Source organism: Carassius auratus, unplaced genomic scaffold, assembly GCF_003368295.1.
Source record: "Carassius auratus strain Wakin unplaced genomic scaffold, ASM336829v1 scaf_tig00214289, whole genome shotgun sequence".
Classification (NCBI taxonomy): Eukaryota; Metazoa; Chordata; class Actinopteri; order Cypriniformes; family Cyprinidae; genus Carassius; species Carassius auratus.
Window position 1 is genome coordinate 129,270 of NW_020527597.1, and position 22,629 is coordinate 151,898.

General features: G+C 38.1%; 1 protein-coding gene across 1 annotated transcript; it reads left to right on the plus strand.

Moving 5' to 3' along the window:
- Window positions 1-3,401: 3,401 nt before the first annotated feature.
- Window positions 3,402-22,475, plus strand: LOC113091776 (protein-tyrosine kinase 2-beta-like). The gene is made up of 31 exons (XM_026257407.1): window positions 3,402-3,521; window positions 5,499-5,731; window positions 7,718-7,896; window positions 7,975-8,062; window positions 8,150-8,229; window positions 8,491-8,553; window positions 8,642-8,696; window positions 9,492-9,632; window positions 9,737-9,811; window positions 9,920-10,021; window positions 10,116-10,248; window positions 10,498-10,537; window positions 10,728-10,756; window positions 10,884-10,931; window positions 11,064-11,158; window positions 12,110-12,191; window positions 17,403-17,503; window positions 18,000-18,115; window positions 18,781-18,881; window positions 19,062-19,151; window positions 19,780-19,984; window positions 20,134-20,236; window positions 20,334-20,393; window positions 20,508-20,630; window positions 20,773-20,922; window positions 21,026-21,052; window positions 21,196-21,220; window positions 21,361-21,407; window positions 21,521-21,655; window positions 21,757-21,837; window positions 21,967-22,475. The coding sequence occupies exons 2-31, from the start codon at window positions 5,540-5,542 to the stop codon at window positions 22,201-22,203; spliced, it is 3,003 nt and encodes a 1,000-aa protein (XP_026113192.1). The 5' UTR covers window positions 3,402-3,521; window positions 5,499-5,539; the 3' UTR covers window positions 22,204-22,475.
- Window positions 22,476-22,629: the final 154 nt, after the last annotated feature.

Genomic DNA, 22,629 nt, shown 5'->3' on the forward strand with positions numbered 1-22,629 from the left:
TTCTTAAGAATTGCACCTCCAGAAACACACACTTGGGCCCTAGTGTTCTGGAGGGACAGGCATTCTAAGCTGATACACATCAGTGCATTTCAAGTCCCCTGTGTATGTGTGTGTGTCTCAAGGCATGACTGTGACGGGACTCACTGAGTCTCTCTGCCATATTCCCTCTACAGTCTCTGAGTCCCCTGTCCCAGAAGTCCGTCTACTCCGTCCAGACAGCCAACAGTAGATAAAACCAGTTTATATCTAGGAACTGGTTTGGAAAGGTTAGAGGTTTGCCAACTGTTTGTTTAGACTTTGCCTTTGTGAAAATGGCTGAGGGCAGTGCAATTTCTTGCATGCCTTGCTCCAAATTCAAGTAAGGGCCTGTCTCTTTCTTTCGGTTATATCTGGTTTGAATACTTTCTACTAAAGTTTTTATCTTCACCCTCTGTATATCTCTGCCTGTCAATCTCTTTTTGTCCTTTACTTTCTCCCACTAGCTGTTGTGCCAGGTGCAGTTGTGACTCTGTGCAGTGAAGCAATGTCTCCAGATTACTTTAAATGTGCAAAACAGCAACACACGTAATCTGCCATGAACAGCAGGGAAAAGGGATTTCACTCTGTATCTAATTTCCGCTAACATTAATGTGGCTTGGTGTGCTAAATGTTATCTCAGTGTGAACTGTCTGTCCATAGGCATCCTTAATAACGGGGACCTGTCAGCACCTCTTTTTACCAACTGATCTTGCCCCTACACTTATGGCAAATAGTGGAAACTGACGAGCAGAGGTTTCTGTTTTGTTAGTGCATAGTGTAATGAATGGTGACCATGTGCTGGAATTCCAGAAAACCAGAACCAGTCATATTGAAAGAAAAAGAGTTGCCCCATACTTGTTTGTAAATCCACAAAAGTCCAGGACTAAGATTTTTAAGAAGTCTCTTAGGCTCACCAATACTGAATTTAAAATAAAAAAAAATACAGTAAAATCAGTAACATTATTAAACATTATTACAAGCATCCAGCCCAGTCCAGTTTGTGTGTGTGTGTGTGTGTGTTTTGGCTTTTTTACAGAAATTTATGTTTTCAGCAAGGATGCATTGAATTGATCAAAGTCACATTTTGAAGTACATAACTAATTATTGTGTAATTAGTATGATAGTTAATATGAATAATTATTATAAATATTAACTGTCCACCTCTATTTTCAGGTTTATGCAACTACACAGATGGCAGATGATGTGATTGTGTAGCTTCATTATTCCATTGATGCTTTACTCTTAAATGCACATGTGAGTGTGTGTGTGTGTGTGTGTGTGTGTGTGTATGTGTGCTTGCTCACAAGCTCAATGTCACTGTAATGAATTCTAATTTAATTATGACATAGGAGTCCCAGCACAGCCCACTTGGCCCTCATGGTACAGTGAGAAGCAGCAGTAATAGCCAGCCTGCACTCTGATAAGCAGCAAAGCAGTAATTGGGATGTCATAAGCCACAGGTGGGATGCCTTCCTACATTTTTCTGAGCAATGTTGGATGAGCTATACCTGACTTTAATTAAAATGAGCTGCTTCAGGAAGAGCTCGCTAGTTTGCTTGCGAATCAGTACATTTACTACTTAATCATACAGAATCTCATGTACCATCATGTGTGAATGTGTTTATTCAACATTTATGATCCTGATCCTAACCAGGGTTATTTCAATTAACTAAAAGTAAAACAATTAAAAAGATTTCAGTATATAAAATAAAATGTAACTTTTTTTTCCTTTTTTTTACCTATATGTTAAGGCAATATTTTTCATACTTTCATACTTTTTCTACTAGTATAGTTTAGTTAACATGGTTTAACAAAAAAAATAAATAAATTAATTAATTAAAAAAAATTCAAAATGGGTTATATGAAACTAAAACTGAAATAAAAACTATATAGACATATTAAAAAAAAATCATATAAAATACACTCAATTAAATTACTATTCTATTATACTAAAAAATTATGGAGGACGAATAAGAGAGAGTGTTTGCATAGTTAAATGACTGCTCAATCCATTTCTGCCAATGTGGTGACAGAAAGACAGCAAAAAGAGCAATAGGTGTGACCATCAATATAATGAGCATTTAAATTTAACTCATTAATGCTTAACAGCTGGAATTCTTCTTCGTCGAGTTACTGCCATGCACAACCTTTGGTGTAGGAATAGTTTTAATTTCGCAGTCATTATATCGTCAGACACAGATCAAAGATCAAAGAATGATACATTTAAAACTGTAGGACAAAAATATTGATAATGTAGAATAAAGGTAGCCTAAGTGAAGCAGGAAGCTCTGTAAAATTAGTCTGCCCTTGATGTGCATGTCTATTGTGATTCTTCTGCACATTAAACAGTCTGATTATTAACGACTGATCAGTGTGACTTCCATCTGCCCACAGCACTGGAGTTCCTCACGCAAGCTTCATTCATCCTGAAGGGCTCAAGCTGTCAGAAATAAGTTTGAAGTCCATGTAAATACCGTGACCAGGAAATTAACCATATTGTCATTTTTCTAGACACTGCACAAAGAATTATGTTCAGCTTTTTTTTTTCTTCATCAAAAAGGATGAAGGGATGTTTTTCCAGTGTTGCTGTGAAAATACTGCCATCTACTGAGGCAAACAGTTTGTGGTTCAATGACAAATTCAAGTTTGCTGCAGAAATTTGTGGATTTATTCACAGACATTACTTAGTAATGAACTAACATATAACCCATAACAGTTCCAGTGGTTCTGGTGGCTGAGCGGCATTCCAAGAGTGCTGATGACAGTGCTGTTTCAGTATTATTTATGAACAATTTATTCATATTTGGAAAGTTGTATTTATTTATTATATTTTGTTATGTGCTTTTGTAATCTTTATTATTTTATATTTCTATTCTATAGCTTATTTATTTTTGTACTTACTCATATTTATTTCATTTTTTAAAAAAATTATACATTTAAAGTTTTTTAAGTTTAACTTTCTCACCTAACATTTATAATTTATTTCTAATTTACCATTTACCATTTTTTATATAGTTTTAATTTTTTTAACAATAACAACACAAGACAAAGGTGGAATTTAATATCAATCAATGCTAATAATGTTAGAGGCTAAAGTAAAAAATAAAAAACGTTGTTCTTCCTTGTTCATCTTATTCAAATGTGTTACGTAAAAATACATTGCACATCACTAATTATTATTTGATGAGGCTACAGTGTAAACAATCACAAAGTAACGTAAAGTAGGCTAAGTTATTTATAGTTCAGGTAATTACCATAGACAGTAAAAGAAGGTAACTACTGACTTTTTGCGTCACCTTAAAGGGCAAAGTCTAAAATAGCTGTTCGTTATTGGTGGTGACCGTTTGCTCTCACCTAATGAAAAAGAAGTGCACTCGACTCGAGGGAGTGGCTTCAGCAGCCGTCTCTCTGTCTACCTGAGTCTGAGTCTGAGTCTGAGAGCTGGACTTTGACTGGGGAACTTGGAGGAAATAGGGAAAAAACCAAGACCACAACTTCGCAAGGTTAGTGGGCAATATAACGTAATTGAACACAGTGGTGGGCGAAACATCGCACTAGCTGTATTTTACACGAATAGGCTAGTCACACCAATTTGTTAATCAAATAGTTCGCTTAACGTTACTCATTAAATCACAAAACGTGCAATGTATACAAGAAGGATCCAAAAACGTAGTAATATGTCGATATAATATTACTTATAAGACATAACTTTATATTAAAACTCTTTTAACGTGCTTATATATATGTAGGCAATCAATATGTGTGTGTTTTGGAAGGGCAAGTCTCCGCTGGTACATTTATGTGCACGCGCATTCCAGTGTCTCCATAGCTGCGCACGAAACCTACTATCTAGGAATTATTAGTGCGGTCTGCCTTGGTGCTTATTTCGTCTTTAGAGGGGTTTAAGGTTGTCAGTTTCTGAATTAAGTGTTTCATGCTTTTGTTAAATGACAACTGGAAGACAATACATTACCTTTGTACTTTATATTTTATGGGTGAGGAGGATTATGTTTCATGGAAACCGCATACAATTATATATTTAAAAGCTAAGCATTATTTAGGTTCATGGGGGAAATCATCTAGAATCTCAACTTTTAAAAACTTGAGCAACAGAACACAAGAGTGTCTATCCATATTTATTTGTTTGTTTGCTTCCTGGACTTAGTCAGGAAATATGTTTAAAAATATGGAACTATACATAATTTAATTAGCCTGCTTATAAATATCTGATAATAATAATTAAAAAACATGTTAGACACATAAAAATAACTAACATTCGAATACTTTTTTCCAGGTAAACAAAAATCTGTTTTCATAGGGCTCCTCCCTTGTTCTAGTCCTGCTTTCCTTGGGTGCTTTGTAGCTTGGAGCTGGTGTTTGCTTGCAAAAACTGAGGTCAAATCCCACCTACTTGTTATCTAGAATGGATTAACTATTTCAGAACATCTAAGTAAAGTCAATCTGGTCTGATGTTTTTTTTTTTTACTATCCTAACTTTAAAAGCAATTTCCGCTTTAGTCAAGTGTGACACAACTTTAGCCCTGTGTAAACAAATGATTAGTCACTTAAAATTAAGACTTGAAACTGAAACCAAATAAAGATGACACATTTATTTTTGCCATTCATGGAAAATTTTAAAATCGTAACAATAAGGGATTATAGTTAATCTCACGGTATTTAACACATGGAGTCATGCGTTAAAAAGGACGTGTAGCCTTACCTCTAGGAATTCATTGCCTCAGGCAAACAACACAACAAGATAGGCACTACATACAGTTCTAAACCTCATTTATACTAGCATCTTGCTGCGCCTTTAGAATTTATGTCAAACACCCTCTGATCATTTTATAATAACAGTGTGTGACACCACACTGCACATCAGTCCATATTGTATCAGATTTGCATTTCAGAAGTGCAATCACATGCGTGTGAGGACAGAGAGATTATTTATGATTATAAATTATAATTATAATTATTTGAGCACAGAAACACAACCAGTGTGAGCAAACACGGTGTAAATTTTGGTCTAATGGATGTTTTGAAGTAAGTGAAAGTTATGTGTGAAGGCTTTTTAATCTGGAATGTTTTTTTTTTTTTTTTTAGAGTGTCTTATAGAAATGCACAGTATACGGGTACCATATATTAGTTATCAGATGATTTTAGAGTTTTTTAATTTATTATAACCGTTGATATTGTATATATAATTGTTCTCGCTAATTTCCCTTATTTTTATGTGTATATCATTGTGTAATGTAAATTACAATGTCATGCATAACTTCATTTTTTTTTTTCACTTTTAAAAATGACTGCATTTTATTTGTAATTTATTTAGACAAAACACTAAAAGTGTAAAAAAAAAAAAAAAAAAAAGTATTATAAACCATTGCCATTAATGCCATTAATAGAAAATGCCTTAGCACATGTTTCAACTAACTATAAAAAACCCTGTTCTTGTGTTTCCAAACTGGCCTTCCTACCAGATGAGATGATTGTGTAATGGTGTGTGGATATCTTTGAGGACATGGCGAGTGATGCAAGCACCCTTTCCTGGAACGTTCCCACCCAGGACGGAGATGGGGGCATCAAAAGTCCTGACTTTGGACCTGTTGGAGATGGCGGTCCTGTGAAGATCATGAAAGTGTGCTTCAGCAGCAGCAGCAACCTTAGCAGAAACTTCAAACTAGTCAAATGTGACAGCTCATGGCAGATCAAGGTATACATACCATACTGCTATGAAGTTTTTATTTTTATTTTTTATGTTTTAAGTGTGTTATGTTCTCCAAGGCTGTATGTATATAATACAAAAATGGCAGTTAAAAAAATGCAATGATAATCCATGGTTCTCAACTGCCTTAAGTGATCTTATTCAAGAGCGGGATGCACCATGGGCTAAGGCTAGACAAACAAATTTAAATTCTGATTGGTGTGCACAAGAAGTGTATAGTTGCAATTAGAAAGGCTACTTTCTTGATTAAACTATGGAAAATTTGACAAACCCTAGGAAGTTATGGTGAAATATTACATTTCTAACTGGTAAAAAAAAAAAAATTACAGTTACAATTACTTGTATAATGACAGATTCTACCAAAATTGTAGGAAAAAAAAAAATCCTTTTTTTTTATTTTTTTAAACACGTAATGATATAAACACAGATTTAGAATTCCTGGAATCTGAACATAATTTATGGACGAGAGTTCACTTTTCAACAAATGACTCTCCATAATTAGATATGAATAAATCGCCAGGTCCTGATCATATTGCCCTGTTGTGTTCAGTCAGATCCTTTGGAGATTGTTAAGAGACTCCCACAAAGATCTGTGTTGAGGCCGTTTTATTCAGTGTATGTATGTATGTATATGTGCATATATATATATATATATATATATATATATATATATATATATATATAAGCTGCCTTGATTTAAATATTGATAATTCAAGTTTCCATTTTTATGCAGATGATACTATCGTTTATTCCTCAGCCCCCTCTAAGCAACAATCTGTGGCTCCTTTAAAGTCTGCTTTTTTTTCATATTATCCAAAATATGTTATGTGTTTTTGAAGCTGTTTTAAATGTTGAAAAAACAATGTATGTGATTTTCAAATTCTAAAATGTATTTTCTGAAAACTTCTTATGACTTCTCAGGTGAGCCAGATTACTTCAGTGTCTGAGTACAAATACTTGATAACACACTATGTTTTGGTTCACACATTAAGTATTTCAGGGGGGGGGGGGGGATTAGGGTTTACTTTAGAAATAAGTTTTGTTTTTCATTCAGTGTGAGGAAGAAATAAGTATCTGCTACTTTTCTACTGTTTCCTGATTATTGTGATGTAGCCTATCAGCATGCCCCCTCTTACCTTCACGTCTCCTTGGTTGCTTGAATCGTGCTGCTCTGAGATTTATAACTGATTGTAAATTTTAAACTCATCATTGTGAACTATACAAAAGAGTTGCATGGCCTTCTTTGAGTATTTGGACAAAAATGCATTGGTATCTATTGATATATAAAGCCATATTGGGCTTATTTGCCATTTTATCTCTGTTGTGTTTCATTCAAAGGACATTTGGTAGTTACTCATTATGTTCTAAATCAAATTATAATCTTTGTGTGCTCCTGTCAGAACTGAGCTTGGTAAAACGTAAATTATGCCGCCACTTCAGATCTTCTCCATAAGGAGACGAAGTTACAAAACTTAGTGTGTCATAATTATTTTAAGTATTTACAACTTAATCTAGAGAACGAGTTAATAGTGTGTAAATGTTTTTAATAGGTAAAATGTTGGTATGTTTGTTTTGTATTGTATGTCATAACTATGTTGTTTATCTGCAAACTTGGCTACCTAGGTTGGCCAGGACAATCCTGTAAAATAATTTTTTCATATTAATGAGTTTTTTTTCCTGGTTAAATAAAGATAATTTATTAAGTTTTTTAAGTTTTTTATTATTATCAATGTTAAGCACAGATACGATGCTTAATATTTTTGTGGAGTTCAAAAGAACAGCATTTATGTGAAATATGAATCTTTTACAATATTCTAAATGTCTTAATTATCATTTTAAATTTCCATTCCTTACCCCAAACTTTTGAATGGTAATCTGTATGATTGGAAAAACTGAATCATGGTATTTCTAGTAATATTATTCCAAATGTTGTAATACCTTGTCTGAACACCTTGTATTTTGCTTATCCATCAGACTATCATCCAGTCTATTCTGATCAGTGGACGTTTGGGCCCGAATGTGCAAAACCCAGGATGCTTTGGGCTGAGACTCAAACACCTCAAATCTGAGGAGTTGCACTGGCTTCATCCAGACCTGACTGTAGGAGAGGTTGAGCAACGCTATGAGAGCCATCACGCCGAGGCAGAGTGGAGGTGAGGGAGGAAGTATATATCAACAATATACTGGCCATTATTTGAATTTTTCATATATGTTTGTGTGTTTTATTTCAGATATGATCTTAGGATTCGTTACATTCCTGCTGATTTCATAAGAAGGTTAAAAGATGACAGGACGTTCCTTTTGTATTTCTATCAACAGGTCAGCAAACATCTCTAGATTTGAGAGATTTTTTGAGAGTCACATTTTGTTGGTCAGTTCATGTAAATACTGTTCCTCTTCTGCCAGGTGCGCTGTGACTACATGCAGCATCACGCTAGCAAAGTTAGCGATGGCATGGCTCTTCATCTGGGCTGTTTGGAGATCAGGTAAGAAATGGCATAGTCTGTTTGCTTTTATTGATATTGTCTGATTATCCAGTGTAAGTTCTGGACTTCATGCCCAGCAAATGAGTATATATTTCCAGTGCTGTAAATAAACAGAGTTATCCTAGAATTAAAATTAGCACTGTTCAATGACTTAATAATTCAATTTACATTACTCTAGGTAACAAATATTATTGAAATGTGTTGAATTGTGAGGTAATTTCGGAGCATTGCATCACATATGTGGCTTGTTCTATCTTTCAGGAGGTTTTATAAAGACATGAATGCCAAAGGTCTAGAGAAAAAGTCCAACTTTGACTTGCTAGAGTAAGTTCATGTTTTTCATTTGTAAATAAGTCTTTTTTAAAAGGTGATTTTCTTTTTTTGCTAAAATTGTGGCTTTTTTGTTATTTAGAAAAGATGTTGGTCTGGACCTGTTCTTTCCTAAGGGCCTCATTGATAGTATGAAGGTTAGATTTGTTTTCCACTTATCTGCGGTGCCAGTATTTTATTTAAATTGTATTGATTTCCTGAGTTAAAGTTGAACTTAAATTGTTTGTGTTTGATGTTACTGAATCACTTCTCCTTTACCAATAATAATATCAACTGCAAACCCTTTGCCAATAAAACCTATGGGGCCAAATTTACTAACAGCTTGCGCCAACGCAAACAGTGTTTTGGCGTTGAAATAGTACTGTCAGGATTGGACAGGCAGGTGTGGACACAGATATTTTTTGTGCCTGACCTTTATGAAAATGCATTTGTAGGAGTTTCCATTTTAGACGCAAAGTTTATGGGAGGAGAGTATTAAAATGAAACATGCAACAAAATGTACTAACATTTCTTCAAAATTCCTGTTATATGCGCCATTATTTAATGCTCCAAAAAATTCCTTAAAGCAGACACAAATTTTGCGCTGCTAGATTGTGCTAGTCATTATGGAAAAGATCTGGCTGTGCCTGTGTTCTTTAATTTTTTTTTTTTTTTTGCACTGTAACGCTAATATGCCATGTTTAGTAAATCTGGCCCATAAATTCAGCATGAATTCAGATTTGTTCATATGTAATGTATTTTTAAATGGATGTAGAAAACGTACAGAAGTAAGTGATAATATGCAGCTAGCCAGTCACCACCACAAAATAACCCCCCTCTGGGTGATCAGCACACTGACAAAATAAACAAAAAAAAAATAAAGAATAGGCATTTAATGAGAGCTTAATACACTGAAATTCTACATCTAAACTGTAATATTTTGTTTTTTACAGCCTAAGCAACTCAGGAAGCTCATCCAGCATACGTTTCAGCAGTATGCATTACTGAGGGAGGACGAGTGTATGATCAAGTTCTTTGAGACCTATGGAGAATTCTCCAGCTTTGATGAGGAAATATTCCCTTGTGAGCTAGTGGTAAGTTTCTCAGATTAGGTGTTAAAAAAAGGTGGGGGTTTATTCAAAGTGGAAGATATAATGTACTAAATTTAATTTACTAAAGTCCTACTTAATCTACACAGCAAGGTTGGAGTTTAGCAGTGGATTTAGTCATTGGTCCCAAAGGCATTCGGCAACGTACCAAAGCAGATTCCACCGTGAGCAACTTCATACTTTATTTCCAATCTTGTATTTATTCCTTAATTTAATGCCAGTTGTCAGTCTCCAAATGTTGTTTCAAAGTCATTTTCATTTTCTCTTCCCAGTCTGTCTGCCTTGCTGAATTTAGACAGATCCGAAGTATCAAGTACAACACACAACGTGATGGCAAAACATTGTTACTTATCGAAATTGAGGGTGCAAAACAGGTGAGAACGTTCTTGCTTCAGTTTTAGGTTGTTATACTTTATTTCCACAATGCCACTCTTGTATTAAACTAGCCATGAACTTTTCCATTCCTAGAACTTTTCAATCAGTGTGGCGTCTCTGGCCATTGCGGAGAACATGGCTGATCTAATCGATGGCTACTGTAGGTTGCTTAATCACACAGACTCATCTTTGATAGCTGGTCCAAATAAAAGTATATCTCCCAAAGGTAAGGTCCAGTGAATGTACTATATGTCTGTGAATGTCAATAGTCTTCATATAAAGTGGCAAATAAAAGAGTTGCTTGTGAACTGCTTCCAGAGGATGGATCATTGTTTATTTTCTCAATTATTGTCATAAATGACTAAAGTTTTCTGAAATGTTGAGAAATTATGACAGCTCTCCTCTGATTAATGTGGGTTTGAGGATTGCCATATTTCTCTGTATTGCAAACTGAAATTTATCTTCGATGTCTTAGATGTGCAGTTGCGCAACTCTCTTCCTGAAATTCCCTCCGGGTGAGTACATCAGCATTCCTCTATCTCTGTTTTCTTCTCCTCAGGACAACAACACAGAATTAATATTAATTGCTATAACTCTAAAGTGATCTCTTATTGAATAATTTACAGAGTGAAATGGAGCTGGACATACATTTTTAGATACTTTATTTCACAGTCCTTAATGCTATTAATTCTTTCCTGCTGTTAGGAAGAAGACAGAAAGCTTCAGATACAGCAGTGAGTATCAGACCCTTCTTTAGATACAATCACAATCAGACACTTAGCTTGATATTTACTGAATTATGATAAATTCACAACATTAGGAAGTTCACCACAAAGTGATAACATCAAATTTATCTTTTAGACTCTGATATATACTGTGAAATCCCAGATGAAAAGCCGCCACCACCTGGTATGTATGGGAATATTTTTTTAAAGAATTTTTTTTTATGTGTTCATGGTCAGTATCACTGTAAAATCATGCACTTAATCATTATTGTTTGTACTGATGTGCTTTCATTATTTTTCATGTGTTTCCCAACAGCAAAGGTTGGACTGTTAAGGAAAGACATTATTCTGAAACGTATGCTGGGTGAAGGCTTCTTTGGAGAGGTTCATGAAGGAGTTTATCAGAAAAAGGCAAGCAGTACTAGACATTTGTGATGATGCAATGACAACTAAATAGTTTTTGTAGGTCAGATCTGTTTTTTTTTTCTTTTACATTTAGCATAAAGATGTTAGATGTCTTACAATAACCAGGGGTGCATATCATTTTTTCAGCCTGGTTCTCATAAGAGAACCTGGAGATTTGGTTTGGTCCTCACACTGCATATAGCATGATCCATTAAATGCAACTATAAAAAATTAATTATTAATAATTATAATATTATTACACTTTATTTATTTAGTTTTTTTAAAATTAAATAATAGTAAATCAACTAAATAATAGTGTGTGATAATATTATAAAAAATTAAAAGCAGTCCTAGTATTAAATACAAATGCATGTATTTTATAGTAAATAAACTTAAAAACAAAATGCTAATATTTACTACTACTTTGTTTGTTTGTCTCTTTAAGAAGAATCTCTTTATGTATTCCCAATTTAAGTCGCTTTGGAAAAAAGAATCTAAAAATAAATAAACAAAAGCATTTTCATCATATTCAAACTTAAAATCAGCAGGCTTTTATTTTGGCATGTTGCCGGTAAGTGAGTATATGCGCTTCCGGATTTAGCGCTGCTGCTGATTAAAGAGCGTCAGTGGATGAATGTCACAGTTTTTCACTGTGCTTTGAAACGGTAGGCATAGCCTAGATTTATGCTTTCAGGTTGAAAATAAAACTTCTATAGTACAGTTTGTGAACTAAAATGGTTATTGTGCATTAACAGCTGTCAACCATTTCGGTACGCAAATGCGCTGTCAGAACATATTTCGCATTTTTTACTTTGGTCACGCATGCAGACCTGTGGACCACTTATGTGCACCCCTGACAATAACATTGACAAATCTTATCATGAGTGACTTAATTGATCTAATATGATTATCAATATTATTTTTTAATAGAATATTTTTGTAAATTATATTGGTTAGAATGGGGAGAAGGTCAGTGTTGCGGTGAAGACCTGTAAGGAATGTGCACCTGATGTCAGAGAGAAGTTTGTGGGTGAAGCAGGTACGTGAATGAAAACTCAAGTTAATTATTATAGCCATTGACATAGACTGGTGTTTCTTTAACTTTTGGAACTGTAGACAGTAAATTCTCACAACATCTTTACTTAAATTATGCACAATAAATATTTTTACGGAGTTACGGAGCCCCGCACATGACATGCAAGAAAAACGTCTAAGGTTACGTATGTAACCCTGGTTCCTAGAAGGAATGAAACGCTGCGTCGAGAATGAATGGGGAACGCGTCCAGCGTGATGTCTCTGAATAACTTGTATAATCAGTCCAATGGAAGGGCGAGGCGTCATAGGGCGGGTGACGTCAGAGACCAGGAAGCATAAAAGCATGAGTGGCGAAGCCGGTAATCAACCGGTAAACAACACGTCCAATAGCCAAACTTCAGAAGGAGTGAGTCTTGACCCCCAGGAGAGGGGAGATCTGAGGACTCGAGGCTTAGGATAGCATCCTGATCACTGCTTAGCATAAGCTTCTCTGGCTGGAGGCCTCAGTGTACTATGGAGGAAACATGTAACCAGAGGGTTTCTGCCCATTGACTGGCCACCGAGAGGGGAGATGGCCGCCACGTAGACCTTCAGGGTGGAGTGGGTCAGCCCTGTGGAGAGCCTGCAGGAACTCCTGCACTGTACCAACTGGGCAGTTAACTGGGTCGAGCTGGCGGTCTCTGCACCAAGAAGTGAAAAGCTTCCACTTCAAGGCATACAGTTTCCTCATTGAGGGAGCTCTGGATTGGAGAACGGTCTTACAACCTCGGTTGAGAGACAGGAAGCTAAGAGTTGGGCCTCCTCAGAGACCACACCTACAGCCTCTAAGTTCCATGCAGGGGCGCACCCCCCGCCTGCGAGAGGAGATCTCTCCTGAGGGGGAACCTCCCATGGAGTGCCGTCAAAAAGAGAAATCAGGCCCAGGAACCATACCCGGCCCGGCCAGAACGGGGCTACTAACAGCAGCCGAACTCCATCCTGGTGCACTCTCCAACTCTGCTTCATCACCTCGGTTTGAAGCCGCCATTCCCCAGGCCTTGGCCCCTGCCTCAACAGGATGTCTACTCCAATATTAAGATGCCCAGGAATGTGAACTGCTCTGAGTGAGAGGAATTCATCCTGGGCCCACACAAGGATCTGGTACGCTAGTTGTATAAACGGTGTGAGTGTAGACCTCCTTGGTGGTTGATGTAAGAGACCACCGCTGTTTTTGTTGGTGCGCACCAACACATGGTGACCTCTTAGGTCTGGGAGAAAATAATGAAGTGCGCGAAGCACGGCCAGCATCTCCACGCAGTTGATGTGCCATGTAAGATGGCGACCACTCCACAGACCGTGGGCAGGGTGGTCACTCATGACCGTACCCCAGCCTGTGAGGGACGCATCAGTTGCTAGCATCATGTGGTGAAAAGGGCCCTGAGACAAGAACCAAGGCTTCCTCCACATATCCAAGGCACGTAGGCAGCGCCACATGACCTTTAGCATGCAAAGTGTGTTTCCTCTCAGGGAGAAACCCTTGGTCTTGAGCCACCACTGTACAGCAGGCCAATAGTGTTCACGTTCGACGCAGCTGCCATCAGACCCAGCAATCTTTGTGACTGCTTGACAGTGAGTGACCGGCCTTCTCTCACTCTCGCGACTGTGGTGACGATCGACTCGATCTGAGCAGGTGACATACGTGCCTGCATCGTGGTCGAATCCCACACCATACCCAGATAAGTGGTTCTCTGTAATGGAGAAAGCACACTTTTCTTGGCGTTAAGTCTTAGCCCCAGCTCTTTCATGTGAGCGAGAAGGACACATCAGTGCCGAACCATCATCTGCTCAGATTGAGCTGATATCAACCAATCGTCAATGTGGTTAAAGTGTGGGGTGAGAGTGCAAGGCCAGTGGAAGATCAGTATTGGTAGGCTTTTGCCCCCAAAAGCAAACCTCAGGAACTTCCGATGAAGGAAGGATGGAGATAAGTGCATCTTTTTGATAGATCGTGAAACACCAGTCCTTGGACTTGGCCTGTGCAGGCATGCGGAACTTCAGTCCCCTGACTGAGAGGTTCAAAAAGCACAGATCTAAAAAAGGACACAACACCTCATCCTTCCTCGGAACAGTGAAGTACTGGCTCTAGGACCCGGACTCTGCAACCCAAGGCGGGACCACCTTGATGGCCTCTGTCCTCAGAGAGAGTCTACTTCTGTTCCATTACCAGAGCCTGCTTGGAACCCACCAAAACTGGATTCTGTGGCCTCTCACTGCAGTGTGCAGGACCCACTGAGACACATTTGGCAGTAGTTTTCACCCAGCCAAATAGTCTACTAAGGGAATCAGCCTCTCAAGACTGATCTCTGGTGGCATCAGAGCAATTAGCTCCGTGCCCTGAAGTGGTGCACCGGCAGGAGACGGCCCAACTAGCTGCTCTGGAAACCTCCCAGGAGGTCGCGAGCCTCTTAGCACCACTACGTTTCCGGGCGGTAACTGAGAGAAGACCTCGCTGGAGACCGCTGCACCCTGGAACACCGGCAGGGTTGGCAGATCGATCTCCTGAGGGCACTGAGGAGAGATGGGCACAGTGTAATGCAGTGTACACCACTCTTCCCCAGAGGGGCCTGCTTTCCAAGGTCCTGAGCAACAGAATCAGGACTCTCGTAGCAGAAGTCTCCTAAAATCGACAGTCCTCAGACCCACGTCGTCTGCTCGGAAGACTAGACCAGAGCCTGCTCGGGGCAGGACCCCGTGAAGTACACTTGGCAGGGGCTCCCACACCGCCATGTAACCTCCTAATGGAACCAGTCTCGCGAGACTGGCCTCTGGTGTGCCTAGAGCAACTAGCTTGGTGCCCTGAAGTGGCAGACCAGCAGGGGACGACTGTACTAGCTGCTCTAGAGACCTCCGTAGAGGTAGCGAGCCTCTCAGCACCACTACGTTTCTGGGCGGTAACTGAGAGAAGCACACGACGGAGATCGCTGTGCCCTGGAACACCGGCAGGGTTGGCAGAACAATCTCCTGAGGGCACCGAGGAGAGACGGGCACCGTGTAATGCTGTGTACACCACTCTTCCCCAGAGGGAGCTGGCGCTCAAAATGTCCTTGGCCGTAGGCGTCTCCCCTTTACATATAACTTCACACAGTCAGATAAATGTCATTTTATTCCTTAGAATTAAATGTAGTCAACAACCAGACGAGTCAACACTGTCTTGTGTAGAAAAACTCACATAAAAACGAAACAATGTAATACACGCGTTGCCTCAGCAGTACACATGTCTTTTTTTTTGCTACTCAGTCACACAAACAACATCAATCTCCTCAGAGAAAGATGAATGCTGCACCGAGCTCTTCCTCAGAGGATGAAGAAACCACAGCGCGGGTATCCAAGCCTTGAGAATGAGCTCTAGATCTAGTGAACACGGGTGGAGATAGGACAAGCCGTCTCCAAACCGTTTGCCAGATCATGTGTGACCTCAACCGAAAGATCGGATGAACGGACACACTCCTCGGAGTGTTCCCGGTGAGAGTGGATCGCTTAACAGCGAGAAAAGCACAATTAGCCCCCCGAGAGCCAACTGCACAAGCTCCACTCTTCATTAATGCTGCTTATTATAATACTGCTTGTGCAACTGATGCTTGTGCAACTGGAGAGTTCATCGACGCCTTTCCACATCAATCTCCTCAGAGAAAGACAGGCAGCGCGTTGCGCCCTCTCATCGGGGAGAAAGTACCGCAAATGCGGGCTTCCAAACCCCCGAGAGCGGGTGCCGGATATGGTGGCTAAGAAAGAAGATAGGAAATTGGCCGTCTTACATTCCTTCCAGCAGATCCGAAAGTGAGCACAACCACCGTTTCGCCTCGGCAAAAGCGAGAAACGCCAGTGAATGCTCTCTCCTCAAAGAGAGCCTTCTGAGAGTGAAGCAAAGGCTTGCATCGCAGCCGTCAACTCCCTTGAGAGCTGACACTGCGCACTACACTCTCAAGCAGACAACACACGAACTGTGTGTGTCCCTACCTATTATTATTATTTTTTTAATTATTTTTTTGGCAAGGAAAACACATAGCCTGAACGCTGCCTGCTCTCCCCCAAAACTTCTCTTGTTTGAAACTTTGACAAAGGAGTTTTTCTCTGAACAAACAACACTAAATAAGACTCACAAACAGATAACGACCAACACACACACAGAGCGCTTGCTGAAGACACAAGGCTGATTACCGGCTTCGCCGCTCATGCTTTTATGCTTCCTGGTCTCTGACGTCACCCGCCTATGACGTCTCGCCCTTCCATTGGACTGATTATACACGTCATTAAGAGACGTCACGCTGGACGCGTTCCCCATTCGTTCTCGATGCAGCTTGAGTTCCTGAAGAGGAAATAAATAAATTGTGCGCACAATTTACTAATTCGTTCCCTCAATGTACTAAAACATGCACACGATTACTATTGCATTCCTACGATTTGCTAAATCGTGCATATGGTTTAGCTAATCGAGGGAACAAATTAATAAATTGTGCACGCGATTTAGTCTATTATGTTTTCCTGCATGTGATGTGCGGGGCTCCGTAGGAAGTCTTACAAAATTATGCAATAATAATAAAAAGTTTTCACATGATATATTCGGAAGTTTTGTATAATACAGTAGTTCATTTTTTATAATGTTTTTTTGTAAGGATGACCATACAAGGCTATTTTTATGGGACGCACCCTTGCCAGGATTTCTATATTGCCTGTAAATATCCAGATTTTGGCTGTTTGCACTGTGCTGATCGATCATTGTATGACATTCACAAGAGCTAGAGAGCAGAGCAGACAGCTCCTTATGTTTCGAATCTCTCTCGTGGTACTTTAAAGTCATTTAATGGTCAGTACGCTGCGATGCTTCAAGTCAAACGAATGAACAAACACGTGCACATATTTGCTTTGATTGTTCGCTGTAGATCTCACCTTCTCACGCACCTTGATCGGTCGATTATATACAGTACCTGCATGTTATTTGTCAAGCTACTATGGATGTTTTAGGCAATATAAAAATTCTGGCCCAGATGTGTCCTGTGTGAATGACACATATGGCCACTCTACTTATATTTTAAGAAAATCTGGGCCCCAGATACTGAAACAATCTATATTACAGACATTTGAAATGCGGCAAAAATTAACAATAAAATACACAAATATAAAAATATAATATTAAGTAAATGTATTCATTTTCGATTATAATGTCCCACCTGTCTAGTTATCATGAAGAAACTGGACCATCCACACATAGTGCGACTGATAGGAGTGATTGAAGAAGAGCCGGTGTGGATCGTCATGGAGCTGTGTCAGCACGGGGAGGTAAACAACAGCCCAGATGCTGGATGTTATCACTCTTACTTCTATTATACATCAAAACATGTCTTATGGAAAATTGCAGAACCAATAGTGTTGTCACTATATAAATTATTATTTTGGGGAGAGTGTTAATATATTATAAGAGATAGAGAGGTTTACGTAACTTTCAATCCATAGTCTAATTCCATTTGCCATGACCGCTGTGATTGATCTAGCAGGCTCAATTAAGTGAATGCCATAGATATGGCTTTATTAACTTTTTCAGGCTCTGTAAACTATCATAAACTGTTTACAAACTCTAAGGAAAGTTCAATATTGAATGAATCAACACCACTGAGTCTTGATAAGTACAGAATGACTTGCTTGAGGAGTCAACTAGTGGTGTTAAGAATGTCTCAGGGCAGCAGAAAGTCTGTATTTCTACAGTATATGTTTTTATTTTATTTTGTATTTTTGCTACACTGATCCTTCTCTGAAAATGTTTGTTTTGTGTTTACAGCTGGGGAAGTACTTGACAAAAAACCAGCAGAGTTTGACCAACCTTACTCTGGTTCTCTTCAGCCTACAGATCTGCAAAGCGCTTGTTTACCTACAGGGAGTGAACATGGTCCACAGGTATGGCATGCAATTCAATATTTTTCATTCTTTATGATCCATCTGCTATAAACTAAAATTTTAAAGTTTGGGGTTGGTACAATTTTTTTTATGTTTTTCAGAAAATCCAAAAATAAAATTAAGTTCACCAAGGCTGCATTTATTTGATTGTTAAATATTATTACTAATGAATATACTGTTTTTTTATTGTAATATATTTAAAAATGTAATTATGGCAATGCTGAATTATCAGCATCTCTAGTCTTCAGTATCATATGCTCCTTCAGAAATCATTCTAATATGCTGATTTGCTGTTCATGAAACATTTCTTATTATTATGAATGTTGAAAGCAGTTGTGCTGTGTAATATTTTTGTGCAAATATTGATACATTTTTGCAGACAATTCAATAGAAAAGCATTCATTTGAATTATTGTAATATGAAAAATTAATTTACTGACACTTTTTTAATTGAATGAATATTTGTATTAATTGGTTTAAAAATAAAATCTTACTGACAACAAACAATGCTTGGAACTAAACAGATGATATGATATTTTTATGAATTTTTTTTTATTACGATGTCAAATGAACCACCTTTTAATCAAATTGTTATGCTGATAATATAATTTGAATTGATTTTTTCCTTGTTATTTGTTGTGTGTGTTGGTGTGATCTGGTTGACAGAGACATAGCTGTACGAAATGTGCTTGTTGCCACACCTGAGTCAGTGAAGCTGGGTGACTTTGGCCTTTCCAGATACATAGAGGATGAAGAATATTATAAAGGTTACCTCAGCGGTTTTACACATTCATAAAAGTTGTAATTTGTTTAATCATTTTATGATAAATAGTTTCATTCTCTGGTGCAGCTATTATCATCTATAATCTTCTAAAATATTGTTTGTCTTGTTTATATTCTGTTTAACAAGCATAGCAATTTCTCATTACCTTGCAATATGTCTGCAGCATCTGTTACTCGTTTACCGATCAAATGGATGGCTCCTGAATCTATTAACTTCAGACGCTTCACCGCGGCCAGTGATGTGTGGATGTTTGGTGAGTGAATAAGTAAAACATCAGATTTCAGCATGTCCATTGTACCGAACAATGACACTGTTAAAGTAATTTAGACAGACACTTGCTTGTTTGACTAATTAATACTGCCAACATTTTGAGTAAATATTTTATACTTCAAATATTATAAGGCTAAAAAGGTCTTCAGAAACCAGTATTCCTAAAATTGCCTTCGTGGATCTTTATTAGTCAATGTAAAATTCACAGAGGGCACATAATTCATTTTTATGAATCCATTTTACAGTTTTGGCATGCTTAACCACCCTGTGCTTACAAACATTATTCAGCGCTTCAGGGCCACTATTAAATATTTATTTTTACAAATTGTCATACAATAACTGACTTTCATTTCCATCTCAACTTTTTACAGTTTGCCAATTCATTTTACCTAAACTAATTTCTTGGTGCAATAATCAATTAATTATATTGCTATAAAACAACTGTAAAAGTTTCTATATTGCAATTTATAGTTTTTCCAATGAAAGGGGAAGGCGTGGCCTAGTGGTTAGAGAGTTTGACCCCTAAGTGTAAAATGCACAAAAGTCTGTCAAACCTTCCTTGTGATTTCCCTCTCACTTCCATTTTATCCTCTCATGTTGCTCCCGTCCAGCTGTGTGCATGTGGGAGATTATGAGTCAAGGTAAACAGCCGTTCCACTGGCTGGATAACCGTGATGTAATTAACCAGCTGGAACAGGGCAACAGGCTGCCCAAACCTGATCAGTGCCCTCCTGCCCTGTACTCTCTTATGACCCGCTGCTGGAGCTACGACCCCCCCGAGAGACCCACCTTCACCGAACTAGCCTGCAACATCAGGTTTCTCCCTTCATGCATCTACAATATATATATATACATACATATATATATATATATATATATATATATATATATATTGTATTGTATTTCTTTGGTCAAAAATATTAATCTTTTCCCACTTTTTTTTACAAACTTGCTCTTTTTAACAGTGATGTCCACCAAATGGAGAAGGAGTTGGAGGTGGAGAGAGAGAGAGAAAAAGCCCGTAACATCCGGATCATGGAGGCCAAGTTAAGTGAACCTCCACCAAAGGTAGCTGTCAGCTTTCATTTGCTGTTTGTTTTCCCTTACACTCAGTTACAGCAGCACATTCAAGCTAACAGTCAGTATATTTTGTTTACATCTTCAGCCTTCCAGAGTCAATACTAGTCGCTTCGGAAATACCCTTGGTGTTGGCCTGCATCTTCAGGTAGTGTGTTCATTATGTTTAAACATGAAACACTAAATGTATATATATATATATGTGTGTGTGTGTGTGTGTGTGTTATATAAGTTTGAAATATTCTTCTCTTATTTTCACCAGCTTAATGAGGCTTTATGTGCAAGTTCACCAGACCTGGCCAGCCCATGTGATTACCAGTCACCAGTGGACTCAACCAACATCCTCACCATGACCACATCCCCACCCCGTCGCCGCAGTCTTGGGGTAAAAAGAGAAATAAATTATTTTTTATGAGTTTTCATTATTTAATATTTGTATTGTTTATTTGATTTGATTTTGAATTATATTTCATTAGAAGCTTTGTAGAACCTCAGAAGGTTTGTGTTTGTGTGTGTTTATGGGGTAGGAGGGTGAGTTCAGCTTCGGGCCAACAAGTAAGGAAGATGCTCAGCGGCTGTGGCAGGCAGAGAAGGAGCGCATGCAGGATATTTTGAAGAATCAGAAAGAGCAGATGGAGGAGGACACACAATGGTTAAAGACGGAGGAGAAGCTTCTGGTAAGGAGGAAAGCCTATTTATTAATCTCTTATATATGATAATATAGGTTTGCCTTTAATATTATTTATCACGCACATTGCATTGCTTGCTATTCTTTCTCAGGACCCAATGGTTCATCAAGACTCAAAGGTGTGTGTTTTTATTATATACATTTCATCAATAACATTTTCATACCATTTCATAAATCTGATGCATTTTTCTTTCTTTTTCTTAAAAAATGTGGTTTTTATCATTTATTTAAAGTTTTTTTATTATTATTTATTTATTATCAGACCCCTGAACTGCCACTCAGTTATGGTAAGTCCTCTGCATTTTGCAGGTGAAAAATGCCAACAAATTCTAATGAATTAACATATCAGTATTTGCTGAGAAAATTAATTGAGTTCTTGTACCATATTATCATGTTTCATCCTATACTATCCTGTATCCACTTAAAGCTGAACTCCATCTGCCTCCTTCAAAACCACCCAGAATCGCAGTGCAGGTATGGACTCATTTTACACGCATGTACAGTATGCAGGTCGTACATGTTAAATATTTGACTCCACTTTCCCAGTACAATGATAGGAAGCATAATTCAGTTGCATGTGTCTTCAGCCTACACCTACAGCTGAGTTGGACCGCTCAGAGGATAGTGTGTACCAGTATGTCATGGACGTGGTGAAGGTGGTGGTGCAGTTAAAAAACGACATCAACACACTGCCATCTACTGATTACATCTCTCCTGTCAAGGTGACAAAAAACAAAAGCCTTGATTTAAGTCTGATGCCGTTTTTGGTCAATATTTCCATTAACAGTTTCACATACTGTCATTTTAACATTTTTGTCGGCAGACTGTCGGACTCTCATTAAGAAATCTGATCAACAGTGTGGATGATATACTACCAACTTTGCACGTTTCCTGTAGAACAGAGGTACTATTTGCCATGTACATGTATCAAACATGATCAATGCAGTTTCTAAGTAAAATGTCCACTAAGTGGCGCTAAAAGGGAGTTTAATCTTTTCCAAGATTTTAATAGGAGTACAAATGTTTCCCTCAGATTGAAGGCACTCAGAAGTTGTTGAATAAGGACTTGGCTGAGCTCATCACTAAGATGCGGCTGGCCCAACAGAATGCCATCACCTCTCTAAAGGAAGAGTGCAAGAAACAGATGCTGGGAGCAGCCCACGCTTTGGCCATGGATGCCAAGAACCTTTTAGATGCTGTAGACCAGGCACGAGTGCGCTCAAACCTGGCCAAACCCAAACCTGAGGACGTAGACTCACTGTCAGACTAAAAGAGCAGCTTGGGACATGCTGACTTGAGTATACACAATTGTCCTATACTCAGCTTGATATATATATATTTAAAAAATCAAGATTGAATGACTGTGTAAGACTTGATTGAACAAAAAATTATGCTTACAATTTTCTTTTAGCAATTTTCCTTCTACATTTGTGTAAAAAAAATATAAAAAGTCATTTTGAATGCATATTCACAAAGTGTGAGATAAAATAAATGTGGCTTTATGTTGTAATAGTGCTTTATAATAAAACATTTGTCACTGGAGCCTCATCAATAGTAATAAATGTATGTGCTGAACACCTCTGAAAAACTTACCTATATAATAAGCTCCAGAGCAGGTTATGTTCAGACAATAAGTTGTGATAGCTACTTAAATAACTTGAAAGTTACCTCATTTATGGAAATGAAAGTTGAGGTT